Raw genomic sequence first — 13,455 nt, forward strand, 5'->3', positions numbered from 1 at the left:
GTGTGGGTATTTTTTTAATTATTATTATTATTAAACTTTATTTCAGACTCAAGGTCCAGACAAGAGATGACATTACATAATACATTGCATATAAAAACATCATAAAAATACATATAAAAGCTTAGTATATTACTTATAAGAGCATCATAAATTATACACAAAAACACAATACAGAATATACAGAATATTGGATTTAAAATCAAGAATAAAAAGAAAGATCAGTGTCCTACAACGAGACAACAATACCAATGTCTCCACAACTGGGAATCGTAGCCTGTAGTGCTAAACCTTATGTTTGACAAAGCCACGATAATTACATTTTTAGAGTCATTTATCCTGCAAATGAATTTACACATATGATTTCTTAGAATAGCTTCTAAAGTACTGACTCCTGCAGCCACAAACATTTTACTAGCACTACACCATCTAGGTTTCCTTGGCAGTGTTCTCATGGCATCATTATAGGCCACCTTTAGTCTCTGTAAACTTGTCTTTCCGTAGTTTGACCACGGGTTTTCAGGTGTGCAATATGCTCTAAACAGAGACATCTTCACCACATCTGTACACACACTAAACTTACACAAGAGAATATTTGCCTGTACATACAGTATACGTCGTTGCCTATAAATATCCTCATCATCTGTCATTTCTTTTGAAATAAAATGCCCAAGATGTTTTACCTTATTATTACAGACAGTAAGATTGTCAGACAATTTATAATCATGACATTTTAGACGTTTATCCTCTTTGGTTCTACAGATCATAACAGCAGTCTTACAAGCATTATATGTAATATCATGTTCCACACCATACACAGAACATGAAGTAAGGAGCTGCTGGAGACCAGCGCTAGATGGACTAAAGACCACAAGATCATCTGGATACATAATATAGTTCACTAAAATATTACCAATCATGCACCCAGTCTTACAGGCTTTCAATTGCTTGGACAGATCATTAATATAAAGATTAAAAAGGACTGGGGATCAAATTCCCCCTTGTCTAACACCATTGCTAACCTAAAATGTGGCTGGGACCCTATTGCCCCATTTTACTTGCATAGTCTGGTGGGCATACCAGTAAGCTGGAATTCTCACAATTTTTGTTACGCACCCCTCTTTGACTCAATTTAACAAACAACGTTTTGTGATTAACACGATCAAAGGCATTGGAAGCATCAATAAACCACATAAGAATTGAAGAGTTTTTACCTCTATATATGTTTACAATCTCCTTTAGGGCATATACACACACGAGTCAGTGCCATGTTTAGCTTTAAAACCAAACTGTTTATCTGTGGAGTTAACATTTACTCTATCCAGCAGAATTCTTTCTTGGACTTTTGACAATATGCTGGCTAAAGTAATTATTTAGGCTGCCTACTTTACCAGCGTTGTCCTTATTGACAGGCACTAGCAGAACAGACAACATTGAGTCTGGTAACAAGCCATGAATCATAAAGCCAGTAAAACAAACAGCAAGGAGAGGAGCTATCCTCATACTCGCATACTTTAGATGTTCAGGAGAAATATGATCCAAGCCACTTGCTTTGGTGTTGGACAGCTTGTTCATGGCATGATACATCTCATGTGACATAATCACCATTAGGTCATTACTCTCAATATTGTCCTCCTTATACAAATCACCTTGGACACAGTTGAATAAAGTACTCTAATGTTGTCGCCATAACTCCGCGATATTAGCTGTTCTGGAGATTCCATCTACAGTGCACGGTAGAGATGTTTTACAACTGTTATGAGCGCTCACTTCTTTCCAAAAATCAGTATCATTGTCACTTAGCAGCTTTTTAGTCATGGAATCAGCCCTCATAGCGTGCTCATTTTTACAGTTGAAGCGAACAGCATACTTATATCTTGCATTAGTGAGCTTCTTAATGATATTAACTATCTTTTTGAGGCAGCGGTTCTTGTAGATCCATTCAATGATCGATCAGCCAACTTTCTCCAGTCTCCTTTGTTCTTGGATGTTCATCAAACCAGGCCATGATGTAACCTGTCAGCATGTTCTCACTGTACTCCTGTAGAATTCAACATTCAGCCATATGCTGAATCACCTCAAACCTCTGAGGAAGTTGGGGTTTTGTTTATGATTGCGTCAATGTGCTGGGCCTAGGACAGATCTGCAGAGATGCGAATGAGCAGGAACTTGAGGCTGTTGAATTTCTCCAGCATCATTCCACTGATGAAGACAGGTTCATCGATTCTTTGCTTTCCCTTCCTGAAGTCAACAATCAGCTCCTTCGTCTTGCTAACATTAAGAGCAAGATTAAACGTATTAAAAAGGAACTGCAGATGCTGGTTTATACCAAAGATAGACCCAACATTTTGTGTCCATCTTAAGAGCTAGATTGTTGTTCTGGCACCATTGAATCATAATAATCGATCTCCCTCATATACTCCGACTCTTCACCCATTATTTGTCCAACAATGGCAGTATGGCCAGAAATTTAAAGATGGTGTTGGAGCTGCGATGGTTACACAGCTATGTGTATACAGAGTAGAGCAATTACAGTGCACACAGCCTTGAGCTTCTGTTATATTATTTATTATGATTACATATTCTGTTGTGCTGCAGCAAGTAAGTAAATTTCATTGTTCTATCTGGGACATATGACAATAAAACACTCTTGACTTGACTCTTGAGTTGCCCATGCTGATTATAATTGAGGAAGTGTTCTTGCCAATATGTACAGGTTGAGACCTGCTGATGAGGAAGTCGAGCTTATATGATGAACAGTTTACAGAGCACCTTTCATGATCTTGTGTTGTATCATGCCGTTTCACTGCCAATTAACTACTTATGCAATGCAGCCACTGTTGGTCAGCAAATCTGTGCACAGCAAGCACTGGAGACAGCAACATACTAATGATCAAATATTTTAACTTTACATGCTACAGGCAGTCCCTGCATACGGGCGGGGTCGAGTCCCCACAAAACGGTCCATATTGCAATTTTTCAAAACATCATGTCATCTCCGCATTGAGAACATGTATGTTGATTGATTTACATATCTTCCCCCCCCCCCCCCCCACAGATTCAATGTGAACAAATTGTATTCCATATCTCAACTTTTTACACAAATTCTGCAAGAGGCCGGTCCTGGGTATTTATCCATCTTAATGCACTTTATAACCGTTAATACCTCCCATTTTGTCATTCGTATACGATCTAAGGCATCACAACTCATGTCTCAATTCCTTAGCTTCCACGATCTTCACAGTAAAAATAGATGATAAATATTAATTTAATACCTCCCCATCTTTCATTGCTCTACACAAAGACTGACATGCTGATCTTTAAGGAGACCTATTCTTTCCTTTGCAATCCTTTTAATATACTTGTAGAATGTATTGGGATTTTCCTTTACCTTACCTGCCAGAACCATTTCATGTCCTCTTTTTGCCCCCCTGATTGATTGCTCGAGTGTACTCCAACACTTCTTATACTCGTTGAGAAATTTGCTAGATACCAACTCTCTAAATCTTCGGTGATTTCAGAAAATGAGTTGGCACATTCAGTAGTCGGGGAGGGCGAAAGAGGGCAAACTATTTGTTTCTCAGCTTGCCTCGCCAATCTGTCTCCACCATTACTCTCTCAGAACCTTACTTTTCAGAGGCCTAATCATGAAAGTCTTCCAACTGCTTTCCAATGTCTCTGTTAATCCATTTTTCTTACTCCCTTTCTGGGCAGTATTCCATTTTATTCATTCAATCTATAACTTTTCATATATTTTTTCCCCACAATAAACTTCCCTTAGGTGCAACCTGCATTCATTCTTCATTAAAATTCTTCATTAACTTTTGCCTGCAAAAGTTAAATCTTTCCTCTGCCGCAGCCATCTCAGGTACTAGATTCCCAACATCAAAACATTTTAAAAGGCTTTTAAAAATGGATCAGTCTGTCAAGGTAAAACATTCTATATGAAACGATTTGTCTACCCTCACTCAGTTTAATTCCTAAAAACTTTGTAGCTGAAAAACTCTATTTTTGCTTGCTAATTCTGAAAATACGAAACTAAGTACCTCAATTAAATAACATCCGGAACACATTTATTTAAAATATTCTAAAAACACTACAGTATCCTCACAAAAATGTCACTACAATGAATACTACCATACTAAAAGTCTGATCTTGACCGCTTATGGCCCACTGTGCTGCGATTTCCGAGAGAACACCGCCACCTACGGCCGTCATCATTGGCCACCTCGCTCAGAGCCCCCCCTCCGCCTTCCGGGACGGGAGGATTTTTCCCATCGATGAAAAATCAGAGAGATATTAATGTTTTAAAAAAAAATCCCCATTCTCTCTGCTGCCCCCCACTGGCGGCAGGGGGAGGGACTATAAAACCCAGACGTGTAGTGCCTCACTCAGTCTCTGCCAGACCCAGGAAGTGAGAGGGTCACGGCTCTCTGAGCTGCGAATAACACTGAACGCACGTCTACTCCATGGTGAGTCCCCTCGATGCGGCTGTAAAGGGACTGCAGCCCAATTGTTTGCCTCGCCTTTTTAAAAGGTTTGTGTTCACAAAATGAATTTTGGTTGTCAGGTGGCTGCTGCCCAATTGTTTGCCTTGGCTTGGCTTTTAAAATCGCTGCAACAGTTGGCTGCCAGCCCAAGAATCCATTTGGCCCACAATGTCTATACCAGCCCTCTGGAAACCAGTACCTTCAGCCCGCAACATCAATACTAATGCAACAGAACAACCCCACCCCCCACCCCCACTGGTGAGCAATATTGGAATTGGTGGAGACGTGGAATATTGCGTTGGTGACCAGCCCTCCCGTGTGATGCTGGGACCCAACGGGTCCCACTTAGTCTAGTATCTCCTGGAAATTAGGCAGAGATTCTTCACACTAATGGCAGGCCTGAACAGGACTAATGAACAGGTCTGAGCTTCAGACGCCCACTGGTATCACAAGTGTAGCACTAATTTGTTTAACTATGGCCCACTATTTCCAACGTGCTTTACTACAGTAGCACGCATTACTTTGGTTGATGCTGTGAGATGATCATTTCTAGCTGGAAACTGTCCCAGGTACGTGATAAGCAGGCGTGATCGCTACTGCAAGTTACCAGGCTTGAATTTTATTTCTGATCATGCGAAGGACATGGAACAATCTGTCCTCCCAGTTTTCTACTAAAAGTTGCCGTGCGTGCATTCTTGAAATTACTTCAGTTTCTGACTTGACACATTTGGAATCAATTTTCATATGGTTCCCCGAACATTTTATCTGAACAAATGTTATCCTTCTGGTTTTGAAACCATTCTGGTTTCTAGGCTTTGGGTTTCCTCTCCACATTTCTGTAATCTCTAACCAAGATGGCAATAAGATTGTGTAAGATGGAACTGCAGATGCTGGTTTAAACCAAAGATAAAGACAAAAAGCTAGAGTAACTCAGCGGGACAGGCAGCATCTATGGAGAGAAGGAATGGTTGACGTTTCGGGATCTCGTTTCCCTTATCCCTAACCAGTCTGAAGAAGGGATTAGAGCCAAAACGGGGGGAGAGGGGTGTGTGGGCATGCGGGAGTGAGCTCAGAGAAAAGACGGGGAAAAGCCATGGGGGAGAGGGGTGCATCACGGGGGAGGGGGAGGAGCCAGAGAGGGGGACCAGAGGGATAGTGGCTGGAATTGGCGGTGTGATGGGGACTCACAGCAGGTGCTGGTCGCTGGTCGTTCTCCTCCAGTGGGATCTGAGTCTCCGCTCTCCGTTTGGCGACATTCCCGACTCTGGGCTGGGCTCTGTCTCCGATGCTGGGCTGGGCTTGGTCGGGTCTCCAACGCTAGGCTGCTGCTTGGGGCTGGGCTACTGCTTGGGACGGGGCAGGGCTGCTTCGGGTCCCTCCGAAAGTCCAGTTGGAAACCTCCGCCACCCTCAGCTCCAGGAAAGACGCGATGGCGCAGGAAGGGGCGGACCGACAGGGGAAGAGATTAATCCGCACGGCGCCGACTGGCAGGAGAAGAGATCGACCTGCGCACGCACGATTTTTAAGATTTCTAAATCTCGCTGACTTTTACGACATTCAACCGATCAGAACGAAACTTGACGCACTCGCAGCACAAGAACTGAGCAAAAAATCGTAGCGCTATCACGCAGTTTTTGCGCAAATAGAAAGACCGCCAAACCAGAAGATAACAAGATCAGAGTTTTAGTTATGTATAGATAGATGATTCTCTTTTATTTGATCTCTTACATGCAAGATAGCAGCACAGAAAAGTAATATGGATAAGGTCAGCACTTCAGGCCTCAATAAAAGGGAGGGAGAAATAATGAAGTACTTTCTACATACAAATGTTTAAACTAAAACTCCTTTCATGATGGTCCTGTTGGAAAGTGCTGGCCAATAGCTCACAAATTTGTTTGCAATCCTGCACTGTGATAGCAGTTTCTACTGTATTGTACTCAGGATATAGGAATTTAACACAATTATTTATTCAATTTTTGGCATCTGGGCATTATTACTAAGGAGAGCATTTATTACCTATGGATGGTGGATAATGAGCTGTCTCCTTGAACTACTACAAATGGGTTGAATACTCCAGTATGCTCTTTTATGGTTTTTGAGATACAGCGCAGAAACAGGCCCTTCGGTCCAAACAGGTCTGGGCCGACCAGCGATCCCTGTACACCAGCACTATCCTACACATTAAGGACAATTTACAATCTTTACCGAAGCCAATTAACCTACAATCCTGTGCGTCTTTGGAATGTGGGAGGAAACCAAAGCAACCGGAGAAAAACCATGCAGTCACAGGGAGAATATACAAACTCCGTACAGACAGCGCCCGTAGTCAGGATCGACCTGGGTCTCTCATGCTGTAAGGCAGCAACTCTACCACTGTGCCACGTCTATAGAGAGATCCAGAATTTAAACCCAATGATGGTGAAGAAACAGTGATATATTAACCTAGGATGGTGTGTGGCTTGGTGTGGAACCTGAAGGTTCCTATTGCACCTACTGCCTGTAACCTTCCTAATGGTAGAGATTCAAAGTTACTATTGGAATAGCCAAAGCAAGTAACTGTGGTGCATCAACATTAGGAAGTGCTAGTGTTAAGTCTAGCAGGAGAATGGGGCAAGGAGGAACAGATAGATCAGCCATGATTGAATGGCAGAGTAGACTTGATGGGCCGAATGGCTCCTATCACTTATGACCTTATGATCACTTATAAATCTCCAACTACAATGCCTTTCTCCTTGGTGAATACACATGAAAAGTATTAATTTAAGACATCGTCCATTGAAATTGAACATTTGTATGAAGGCATTTGCTTCTTTGGAGTAGACAGCAAAACCAACATGATCTAAACTATTTCCTTCATGTTCAGATAGTTCCTTTGTTTCCTAATGGACCCACTCTTTTCCTGGTTGCCCTCTTGCTCTTACTCTATATATATATATGATTTATGATTTTCCTGAACATTGCCTATTCTTGCTACATGCTGAGTTTTGCTTCTGACACAATGGAAGGTCAGATATTGAAGCAGTTGTTGGGTTCAGCAGAATGTTATAAGAAACTCTCACAGTGATATATTGAGACTGCAATTTCCGAATACCAACCACCACAATCATCTCCATTTGTACTAAGTATGACCAGAGAGTTTTACTCTTGATGTCAAGGGAATTTGCTCTCACCTCACCTCTTTAATTTAACTCTTATTAGTCCATACATGGCTGAGGCTGTGACGAGGCCTGGATTCGAGTGATCCTGACAAACCCCAACTGGTCATGCAGAACATCTTGTGGCTCTGCTGATGATCGAGATTAGACTGATTGGTCAGGAACTAGCTGGATTGTGTTTGTCTTGCATTGTGCTTATGAAGATTTACATGGGCAGTTTGCCAGTACTCTAACAGCTTGGTTGGGGACATGGCAAGTTCAGAGCAGACTTTCAGTATTACTGAGTGCATGTTTCTCCCCTTCAATGTTGCCCGACCTGCAATGCATTTCTAACATTTTATTTTTACTTTTCATTTATTTGCGGTGGATCACGGTGGCAGGGGGTCGGGTTGGCATCAGAAAACACTTGGGTGAAAATCTCTAACTGCCCAAGACTGAAGAAAGTGGGAGATACATAAATGAAAATTGCATGACTGAGACCTACAAATTTGTTGAACAAGGAAATTTATGATTATGGAATAAATGTGGATAAATCGAGTCAAAATATAATTAGTCACAAAATAAACAGGTATCAAGGTCTCCTATTGCCATGCTCCAAAATGAGCAAAGTACTGTGTCAATACTCAGAAGGGAAGAGTTGGATGGGCAGAATAGGAATAAGGCTGCTTTTGTCCAAGTTAATGGAAACTTACAATGTGATGAGATTACAAATGTGCTATGTATGTGAAGTTTGTCGTGGGAGAATTTAGATTGGCCTCAATACAAATGCAGCATTGATAAGTAAACGCTAAATAAGGATGACTGGCAGGGGCAGCTTTGGATATGGTGATGTGCAGGAGGTTCATTATTAGCACACTAGATCAACACAAAATTGCAGTTTCAAGCGGCTTCAGTGAACATTCCAATAGTGTGTCATGGAGAGACGTTGATTGACTGCTGCGATACTGACTGGGATTATACATTAAACCAAGGCGGCACTTAGCCACTCATTTGAATACGTATTATTTGCAGAAAATCAGAGACCTCCTCTTGTATTGCTCACTATTTCTCCGTCAGACAAGATCAGATGTCTTCTCATTTACCTTAATACCTTTCGGGGAACCTTGAGGCGCACACTGTCTGCAGCACTGATATCCACGATAATGGCTACAATTTAAATTAGTGCAAGGGACAAGATATACACGTGTTGTGATTTTAATAATTTCACCCTTAATGGCTGAGTATTTAACCTTCAGTACGAAGCTCTTTGGTACTGATATTGTTTTTTTTTTATTGTTGCCACACACGTATATGTAAATGTAAATGTATATGTATATATATATATATATGTGTGTGTGTGTGTGTGTGTGTGTGTGTGTGTGTGTATATATATGTGTGTGTGTGCGTGTGTGTATATATACACGAGATGTGAAATACTTTGTTTGATCCAATGATACAGTGAAAGGCTCTGTTTGCAGATATTCAGTCAAGTCATACTATACACGAGTACAATCGAGCCATACACAAGTATGACAGGTAGTGCAAACAGAATTATAACAGAGTGCAGAAAACATTGTCCAACATTATAGCATTAGTTACATAGAAACAGCAGATATAAAGAAGATATAAAGAAAACTGCAAGGTCTGCAATGAGGTAGATTGGAAGACCGGGACAAAACACTAGCTTCTGGGAGGACCATTCAGTAGTCTAAAGGCCCTGTCCCACTTACGCGATGTTTTTCGGCGACTTGCCGGCACCCGTCAGTCGCAGCAGGTTCCCGAAATTTTTCAAAATGGTGAAAATCCAGCGCGACCAGAGAAAGGTACGACTCTTTGGGCCACTACTCACGACCATACAGGCGTCAAAGTCAAATAGTTGGTTCTTGCAAATTACAAATCTCAAACTGTGGAGTACGGAGGCAAATAAATAAATGATGGGTCTTTGTCCCAAACATTATGGAGGGCACTGTACATTTCAAAACTTAATCACAATGTGAAAGAAGTGACTCCCCAAGAATCATCTCAAATATTTAAATTTGGCCTTAAACAACGTGCTTTACTTTCTCTACTTGTTCTACAAGCAGCTTTACTTTGAACATTTTACCCTGTTCTAAACTATCTCACTCATGCTATAGTGTAAGCTACTGCCTATCATATTAGTTATTTGATTTGCAAAATTAAAGACCCCAGTCCTATTTAGGTCAAATAAATCCAAATTCAACTAATCACTTTACCCAGGACAGGCACAAGCACCTTATGGTTAGAGATTCTCACCTCTAACAGCCATTTCTAATCTGATCATCCAAGGTAATTTGTACAAATAGAAATCCAGCAATCTTTAACACAGAGTTTTCTGCCACAGGAGATATCCTTGACCTAACCATGCGAAGACCATCCAGGTTATCCAGTTCCAGAAATTGCCACCTAACCCATGAATATTCTATTTGTGAACAATTGAACTCATTCATGAACAACACCTTGGTGAGAATTCATAGGAGCATTATTATAGGCGGGTCTCAACTGACAGTTCCCATGATAGTGAACTGAACTAGCCAAGAAAAGCTGAAATAAACAGTATTCCCAACTTAATTACCCAAAATAAACAAAATACTTCAATTGACGGTTAAAATAAGAGCTCTGCCTCCAGAAAGATTTTCCAATCAGCTTACAAATAAGGGGTAGGCCCTTTAGGACTGAGATGAGGAAAAACTTCTTCACCCAGATAGTTGTGAATCTGTGGAATTCTCTGTCACAGAAAGTAGTTGAGGCCAATTCACTGGATGTTTTCAAGAGATAATTATATTTAGCTCTTAGGGCTAAAGGAATCAAGGGATATGGGGAACAAGCAGGAACGGGATACTGATTTTAGAAGATCAGCCATGATCATATTGAATGGCAGTGCTGGCTCAAAGGGTCGAATGGCCTACTCCTGCACATATTTTCGATGGTTTTATGTTTCCCAGTACTAACCAACACTAAGGCCGCAATCATTTCTTTCAATGTGGCTACTTCAGGACCATCCCAACCACTGATTCCACTGTACCATTCTGCGGTAAAGGGAGTTTTTACAACAATAACTTTGCGCTAAACATATTTCGCTTTCAATTCTTTAGCATCCTGTATGTACAGAAAATCCTAAAGCACTTTACAGTCAATTAAAGACTTCCAAGGTATAATCAATGCAGCAGCAGTGCATGAAAGGACACAAAGTACTGGATTAACTCATCAGGTCAGGCAACTTCCCTGAAGCACATGGATAGGAGATATTTCCGGTCACGACCCTTCTTTAGACTGACCGCATGAAAGATGAGAACCAATTTGTATGTAGCAAGAATCCACATAGAGTAACATAATGATGAAATATTTTAATTAGTTTTGGTTTGAGAATAAAAAATAATTGCCACGAAAACAGGGACAATTCTTCCATCGCATCAGGTTTCTTTTACAATAGCCGTTTTAACCTTTTTGTCCAAAAGTCGACAAGCAAAGGTGCAGCAAACAATCTGCTGGAGGAACTCAGCATCTGTGGATGGAAAGGAATGGTCAATGTTCAGGGTGCAAAGTGAACTGTTTGAATTGCAGCCCATTTTGTTGTGATGTGACCAGAATGATACACTTATGGGTTTGTGATCCTAATTAATTGAGTCCCTCCATTTCTGGGCTCCTGCGTGTCTTCAGTTGGCTTCATTCCTTCATTGATGTCATTATCACGGTTGTTTAAACCCTAAAGGATGCCAGATTAGGAAGGAAAAGGAGTGAAATGTGAAACCCTGTGGAGGGATATGGATGAAAGGAGACGGGAATGGGGGGGGAGGGAAAGGGTTCATGGGGGAACCTGAAATTTTAGGACCATTCCCCATATTTCTGGATCCACCTCACAAAGGCACTGTCCACGATCAAATTAATTATCACTTTCAGTGAATACCATCTTTGCAAATGCTCCAAATCCATTGGCAAGTTAAGCCTAGCAAACCAACATCACTTTTCTTCACAGCACAGTCCAACATCTTTAACATTTAACAAAACGCATTCAGTCGACTCCAATATGCAGGCCACGGTGTTCACATTGAACTCGCAAAGTAGACACTCAATCCAAGTCCTGCCGTGGCAAGAGATGACCAAATAGAAATGGGAAAAGCTTCTAGACGTTCTCAAAATATGTTGAACAAGGTGTATTCCTGGGAATCCCTGGCCCTTGATCAAAATGGAGAAGCAGCAGTTGGGAGATCAGTATTTCAAGGCTACATATCGGGGGTACACGGAAGCCCGTTTAAACGGTTAAAGGGGTGCACCATCTCACAACCCTACCCACTGCCCCCATCCTATCACACCACTAACAAGTAGCCCCCGAGTTGGCATTCTGGAAAGATGAACTCCAAATTATCCCAGTATAAAGCGAGTTTTGGGGAGGGGACATTACTACACAAAGGGACACGGCAATGCAGGTCCAGAAACCTTCGTTTTTTCACCACTAATAATCCATACACGCTTTATGTGGAAAATACGATTTCAATGAAATGTGCAAGAGGCCACCAAATAAATCGGTATTCTGAATCATCATCGCTCCCTGGTCTCAACTATGAATCATTAAAAAAAAAAATCCCTTTGTTCACTGTAAACTGATCAACACAATAAGATGCCTTATCTGCCAACATTTAAAATCTTTTTTTTTTTCAAACATCATTCAGCATTAAAAGCTACTAAAATCATGCTGTTTAATCGTGATTTTACAAATAGATTCTAACCCACGTGAAACAAAATATTTCAAGGCGTGCGGGAAAGCGCTCGCCCTTTTGTTTTCGTCAATGTAACCGACTCTTTTCTTCTCAAATCCTTATTCAGACACAACGGAATTCATAAACCCACAGTAATCACACCCGCGGCTTTACATTCCGAACAGATCCGCGGCTTTATGTTCCGAAGAGAGATGGCTGTTCTCATCTCACCTCATTCCGCAGCGTCCGGGGAGCCGAGTGCAGCGCTAACACCAGAGGGAGACTCCTTGCAAGGAGTCCAAAGGCTCTTCCTCCTCCTCCTCTCCAACAGACACAGCCCTCTCCTCATCTAAACTATCGCGGCTTTGTCCAGGAAACGCCAATAAAGCAGACCACGTTTAAAAAAACAGTACCTTGCGCGGACCGCCAACCCTTTATTTTTTATTTTTTCGCCGGTAGTCAGAAACCCCTCGTTTTTTATACAATGGACCTATCTTGACCTATCCTTCAGCTGGGGAGAATTCTTAAAGTGCCCCCGCCCATCACAGCCATGCCGTCCACTCCAAGTGGTCGTTATAGATTGTAAAATAAAATCGAGGGGGAAAGTGCCCGGTGTATCCATTTTGTTTTGTTTTTTTGAATAACTGTTCTGGAGTGGAGTCACGATTCGTGCGGTTTTGCTTCCACAGGCTGTGTTCATCAGCCGTCCATTCTTCGTGCACAAAGAACCAGTCTGTTTCGCTTTCCCCCACCTTGCACCCACCATGCCAAGCCGGCGCACTGAGAACTATTGAGCTGTTAAAACATGTTAATTCAGCACGAAAGATCAACCCAACACCGATCCCAGCGCCCATTAATTGCATCTACTGTGTGACCATTACCAAATAAAATGATCTTTTCAATTGTTTCGAAGTGGAATAAAAACATCTTTAGTTTCGCTTTTTCTCTCAACACAGCTGCTGTCTCGCCTCCTCAGTTCGTCCATATTTTGCTTTCATTTCAGATTTCTGTGCTGAAAAACTTCCGTTTTTCTTATTTTAGATTCGTATTAAAATTTAATTGGAGAGCTAATTCACAGCTGTAATGGGTTCCATCATTGCTTCCTCCTGCACTGCATTT

The 13,455-nt window shown here is 41.5% G+C and overlaps 1 protein-coding gene and 1 long non-coding RNA gene across 3 annotated transcripts in view; both read right to left on the bottom strand.

Annotated features, from left to right (window-relative positions):
- The window catches only part of pisd (phosphatidylserine decarboxylase), a 65,352-nt gene that overhangs the window by 34,367 nt on the left and 17,530 nt on the right, over positions 1-13,455 (bottom strand). Inside the window, exon 1 of one of the 2 annotated variants that reach the window (XM_055655982.1) lies at positions 12,568-12,724. The exons of the other annotated variant lie outside the window; for it this stretch is intronic. Coding sequence (XP_055511957.1) covers positions 12,568-12,572 — 5 coding nt within the window. The 5' untranslated portion in view covers positions 12,573-12,724. Of the gene's footprint in view, positions 1-12,567; positions 12,725-13,455 lie in introns of those variants that run through there. 2 annotated transcript variants of the gene reach the window in all.
- Positions 10,975-12,561, bottom strand: LOC129709526 (uncharacterized). Its single transcript, XR_008725518.1, has 2 exons — positions 12,371-12,561; positions 10,975-11,144 (listed from the first exon to the last, which is right to left on the bottom strand). It is a non-coding gene; the product is annotated as an uncharacterized LOC129709526 (long non-coding RNA).

The sequence above is a fragment of the Leucoraja erinacea genome, chromosome 25, assembly GCF_028641065.1.
Source record: "Leucoraja erinacea ecotype New England chromosome 25, Leri_hhj_1, whole genome shotgun sequence".
Lineage (NCBI taxonomy): Eukaryota > Metazoa > Chordata > Chondrichthyes > Rajiformes > Rajidae > Leucoraja > Leucoraja erinaceus.